Here is a 5,545-nt window from a genome sequence, read left to right as displayed (position 1 = left end):
ATTGATCAAAGAAAATACCTGATATAAGATCAAATTTGAAGTACTTATGCCCGAGTATAACTAACGTGGGTGTTATAATACTATTAAATTTCCATAAGTTTAGCAAGCGTGCAATAGGCAGAAGTTTATATAATAGTATGTGTGTTTTACAAGAGAATTACCCAATTAGTCTTAATCTATTGTGTGGATGCCAATTCCGTCCTAAACTTTTTTATTTTTCCAATTTAGTCCTAAACTTTTGCATGAAATTTCAATATAATCCTTTGGTCAATTTTTGTTAAAAATCGCTAACATAGCATTCTAGTCATCGACCATCCTACGTAATAGTTTCATGCAAAAATTTAGGACTAAATTGGTAAAAATTAAAAGTGTTGTGTTGAATTGGCATATATACAATAGATTTATGAGTAATTGAACAATTTTTCCAGTGTTTTACTAGTAGAGGCAAGACATGCTCATGACACGAAAAGAGAACCATGACACCACAAATTCATACTAGCACATCAAGGGTTCTCAAGACGCATTGTGAACCAAACGCACAAGATCGAGCTAAGGATCCTTCTAGCTTATTCTTAGGGATTTCATTTTGGCATGCCATACATAGGCATGTATCACATCTCAACCGGTGGCAGCATGAAGATCAATTACTTTCGACACCAAAAGGCCTTCGGTCTAGCCATTTAGATGGGCATGCGACATTAATTTCATGTTCAACGTTTCGAATGATATGGCCCAAACATACTTTAAACAACCAATCATGCCCAGATGAGGAACCAAATCCACTTCTCGGCCTAATCGAGGTCATAAGCTATTGGCTTTTCTTCAAGATTTTGGGAAAGTATATCAGGCGCAAAGCAACCAAAATGCCAGTAAAAGAATAAATGATTAACGGCTCATTTGACAAGAAAGCAGCATGAAGATCAATTACTTTCGACACCAAAAGGCCTTCGGTCTAGCCATTTAGATGGGCATGCGACATTAATTTTCATGTTCAACGTTTCGAATGATATGGCCCAAACATACTTTAAACAACCAATCCTGCCCAATGAAGAACCAAATCCACCTAGGCTTCTCGGCCTAATCGAGGTCATAAGCTATTGGCTTTTCTTCAAGATTTTGGGAAAGTATATCAGGCGCAAAGCAACCAAAATGCCAGTAAAAAAATAAACGATTAACGGCTCATTTGACAAGAAAGCAGCTCATCCGCGAGAATGTAGCCCACACAATACATGCAAAAGTAGCCAGCCTAGCATGCTAAGTTGGCTAGTTTTGTGTCCAGCCGACAGAAACCTCTCTATCTCAATATCGAGGTCCTAGATTTCGAGTGGCATCCGCTCCCCTCATATCTTATGTACCTGTAGGAAAATGGACTAAGAACTAGCAATTTTTTATATGGTACGTCGTAAATGAGAGTAGTGCCATCGTAGAGTTCTGAAAAGGGCAGAGGTGACAGCTTTAGCTAGAAATATAGAGAGGCTATTTCCATGATTACCCCGAACACGACCTCCCCTAAGTGGCTCGAAGAGAGCTTCAGTTGGTGAGACGGAGGATGAGCTGTTTCTTGGATCCTCCTGCGGGTGGTGGGTGTCCCTTAATTAATTGGCTCAAAACCTTCGCACAACGACTAACCATTCCCTTGAGTTTCATCCCTTCGGCACCACCCTGTCTCTGCTTCGCCCTGACCCTGACCACTTGAAGTTGCGTTACTGCTTCTTCGGTGAAGTGGTGGCCAAGTGAACTCCGCCGTCTCTCCTCACCCGATTCGAGCGGTGGTTTTCCCTCGCTATTAATGAGTTGCTTCAAGCTTTGACGGTCACTTGCCAATTCTTCTACGGTGATCCCTTTCTCTTGATCAAGAAAAGCTTCCGAGCCTTGACTTCGGGCAAAGCCTGTAACTGAAATATCGCTGATGGTCTCTTCGAGTTTCAATGGCTTTCTGGTTCTCTTCGACATGGCCAGATCGTAAGAACGTCCACCCAGATTGATTTCGCTTCCCATTTGCGAAGCCGCCGAAACTTTGTTCTTTGTTTGTTGTTGCTCTATGAAGGAAGGAAGAAAGGGGTGGGTAATATGATAGTTTCCTAAGAGACTGCAGTCTTTGCTTGGCGAAGAATCAAAAAGATGTTTGATCGACTCGTAAGAGGTGGGCGGTCCTTTTTGCGGATTCTCCATCCCTCTCAGTAGTGAAATTCTTCCCTTCACTCCATCTAACACGAACCGACCTCAATGGCGTGGGTGCACGTGTGATTTTCACCTATCCGTAATACTTCTTGAAGAAAAAAAGGTCAGGATTTATGCGGTCCGCTCGCTTTGTTCCTCGTCCGAAAAAATTTGAACAGGAGGAACCAACAAATTCCATATCTCGTACGTATATTTAGTAATGCAACTTTGGACATACGTATTATAGTTATCTTTTCTCCGATTTTGAAAGAAACTTTTGCTACTAATTGAAATGCCGTTTCTCTGACTAAAAATGTGGAAAGCCACATGCCTAAGATAAAAGAATGCAAGTAAAGTTCATATCAAATGCGACTAATAACTTTCTATGGAAAAGTAAAGTGCCATGACTGCTTCGCTTCATAAGCTTAGAGGTACACAAACATCTTCGAAGAAAAGCGAATGGACGCAAATTGAGTGTTGTATGAACGAACAATTTATACATTTTATAACACATATAACTTCTTTACTTAAATGATATACATTAATCAATTTTAGCGGGTTCAATCGGATAGGCTTGTAATTGCATCGAGTGAGATCGTACAATTGCAATACAAATACTTTCAAAATGGGCCAAACTTCATTAGTTACATGCTAAGTCAATTATGTATTCTTGTCCGACCAAAAAAAAAAAAAATTATGTATTCTTTCGCTTTGATTTACAATATGTATATTTTGTAAGGTACATTTAGGGTGGCACTAAATCCAACCCATAAATGACTAAGTCCACCCATATTTTACCAAAAAGACCAATCAATTGAAATTAAAAATTGTGGTCGTTTTTATTTCCATGTAGAATCTAGTTGCCATAATTAAAATTTTCACATGTTTTGTTTTTGTTTATTGTGGGCAATATGTTTTCTTTTTCAATGTTAGATTTTACTTTTGCAAATATTAGTTGTATCGACAAGAACAATTTTCAAGAAACTTAGTTCTATTCTACATTGGCAAGCAAATTTATGGATCAATTGTCTAGTACAATGTAGAAAATTTTTGACATAGACAATTTCTTAACACAATCACTTGCTTATAAACTTACAATTTCATTGTGCATATCACCATCAAAACTTTTCTTATCAGTTGTCATTTATATAGGTACATATATTATGTGATAATAGGATGAAACCCAAAAAGGCCCTCTTTAAAAATATTCCAAAATATAATCACATTTATTTTTCCGAAAGGCAGCCTTAAAAGATAAAATTTAATTAAACCAATTGCATAAGATGAGAATTTTTGATTAAAAATCATTTTGGATTAACAAAAAGTAATATCATCCACGAAGTGTTTAAGTAAAAAATATCAAAATGTCTCATAGTACAAAACTTTTTCACATCAATGTTTTTAGTGTATTCCTAAATACTCATATATTGTCTTTACATGCTTTTTGTAAAGATATCTCATTAATAGTAAGGAAAAAAGACGAATTATTTGAAGTAGTAAATTAAGAGACTTGATATATATTTTCTTGGAAATTTCTCTTTTCGACAAAACTTATTTCTACAAAAGTAATTTCTAAAAATAGAAGAGGAAACATAATGCCCTTTAATATACGTGGGATGCCCACATTAAACAAATACAAAACATGTGAAATACTTAATTATCGTGATCAGATCAAAAATATAAATACAAATAAATAATTAAATAAGGTGAGGTCAAAACTTCAAATTGCAATTAAATGATAGAAAGCAATTTTGTCATTTTAGTGAAAATAAAGGTGTATTTAGTCATATACGGGTGGAATTAGTGCGGTTCTAAATTTAAGTGCATAAACGTTCGAGGCATGTTTGTTCACATCTGCACTTTGGTGAAAAGAATATTTAAATCTCCCACAAATATTCAAAATATTATTGAAATTTCAGAAAATTATGAAAATTATGAAAATTATAGTATCAATTCGTGAGCAGTACGAAAGTTTCAAGAGTTACAAAAGCGAAAAAAAAAAAAAAAGAAGAAGCTAAAGTACGTGAATCGCAAAGTTTATATTATGCAAAAAATAAAATGTGTAAGTCAATAAAGACCGGCTTTTAAGTTCTAATTTACTAACCGACAAAAAACAAAAGTTCTAATTTACCGACCAAAAAAACAGTTCTAATTCAGTTTGTTGATCAAGCGGTACTCGCGTGTGGGATCCTGTATCGAGTGACACATATTTTAGTTCATCACCATGACACTCTCTCTCTCTCTCTGGGCCCCACCACCTATAATCATGTTGTGTACGTTTCACCAAAAGAAACTTTCAATTAACTCAAAAGCCTATCGACAACGAAATCGTACGCGGACTTAGCATCTTTTTTTCCTTTTCTTCCTTCTTTTTTCCATAGTAGGATACCATTATCATCGCCAAGCCTTTAAATATATTGTAAATTTTTTCAATGTTTCCATTATTTGCATTTTTAGAGTCAACACCTATTTGACCCAAATGAATCACTTAGCAATTTTAGAGTTTTTTTCAGCTCCATAACTAGTTAGCCATAACTTTGATTTTTACTAGATATAAAAATGAGAATTATTCATTAAAACCCAAAAACCAAAAACCAAAAACCAATGAAGTGTTCTAGTTTATAATTTCAGAGACCGTTGGTCCAACTCATGACCTTAAACTGAGTCGTTTATCGAAGTCAACCCCAAACGTAAATTAGGGTAATGATAACCCAAACATACTCGAATCAAACCAACTTTGACTTATAAAATTTGTAGTTTAGCTTACCAAGTAAGTTTTTGCTATCTTAGATTTCTTTATACTATTAAATAAAAGATTTATACTTCTCAAGTCGCCTATCAATGCTTTATTTTAATCTAAATTATACTTATGAAAGATTTTTGTGTGCTATATTGTGTTTTACCGTTTAGCTAGATAATATTTTTTTAACATTTTGATAATTTAATTTGATCAAATTGTGAATATATATTCCTCTTTTTCGATAGATGTGTTAAAATAGGTGGCTTTTTTGTTAATATCCAGTTGTACTTCTTCTTTTTAGCCATACATTGCACGTTATAGATATGTTTTCGAGCTCTAATTTCATTGATTTGGTTTAGGCTTTGGTAGGTAAGTTCAGTTCAAACTAAAAGTACCTTTCCGCGACTTCTTCAACAGCCACTTGAAGCCGCAAGTCCAGCCCTTCTCTCCGTGAAATCAGCCACTCAATCAGCCCCTTTAGTCGAGGAACCCGAGCAGAAAATCATGAGCTTTGTGTGCCAATTTTTTAGCCCGATCCGTGCTCGAAAGCCGTCGCCACTTTGGAGAAGATCGAGCCTCGCTGCGTCCCTGTCGATTTGAACTGAGCAGATCGATAAACAAGTGAGTTTAACTCACTAATCCTCG

General features: G+C 35.6%; 1 protein-coding gene across 1 annotated transcript; it reads right to left on the bottom strand.

Moving 5' to 3' along the window:
* Positions 1-1,140: 1,140 nt before the first annotated feature.
* On the bottom strand, positions 1,141-2,097 carry LOC104420044. Its single transcript, XM_010031944.3, has one exon. It carries the CDS (start codon positions 1,996-1,998, stop codon positions 1,531-1,533), a length of 468 nt encoding a protein of 155 aa, XP_010030246.1. The 5' UTR covers positions 1,999-2,097; the 3' UTR covers positions 1,141-1,530.
* Positions 2,098-5,545: the final 3,448 nt, after the last annotated feature.

This window comes from Eucalyptus grandis, chromosome 9 (genome assembly GCF_016545825.1).
Source record: "Eucalyptus grandis isolate ANBG69807.140 chromosome 9, ASM1654582v1, whole genome shotgun sequence".
In the NCBI taxonomy this organism is placed as follows: domain Eukaryota; kingdom Viridiplantae; phylum Streptophyta; class Magnoliopsida; order Myrtales; family Myrtaceae; genus Eucalyptus; species Eucalyptus grandis.
Note: the sequence above shows the minus strand (reverse complement) of the source record. Positions and strands in the feature narration are given on the sequence as shown.

Excerpts from the sequence above, each read along its gene's own strand:
- LOC104420044 (XM_010031944.3), bottom strand. The coding sequence starts at position 1,998 with ATGGGAAGCGAAATCAATCTGGGTGGACGTTCTTACGATCTGGCCATG.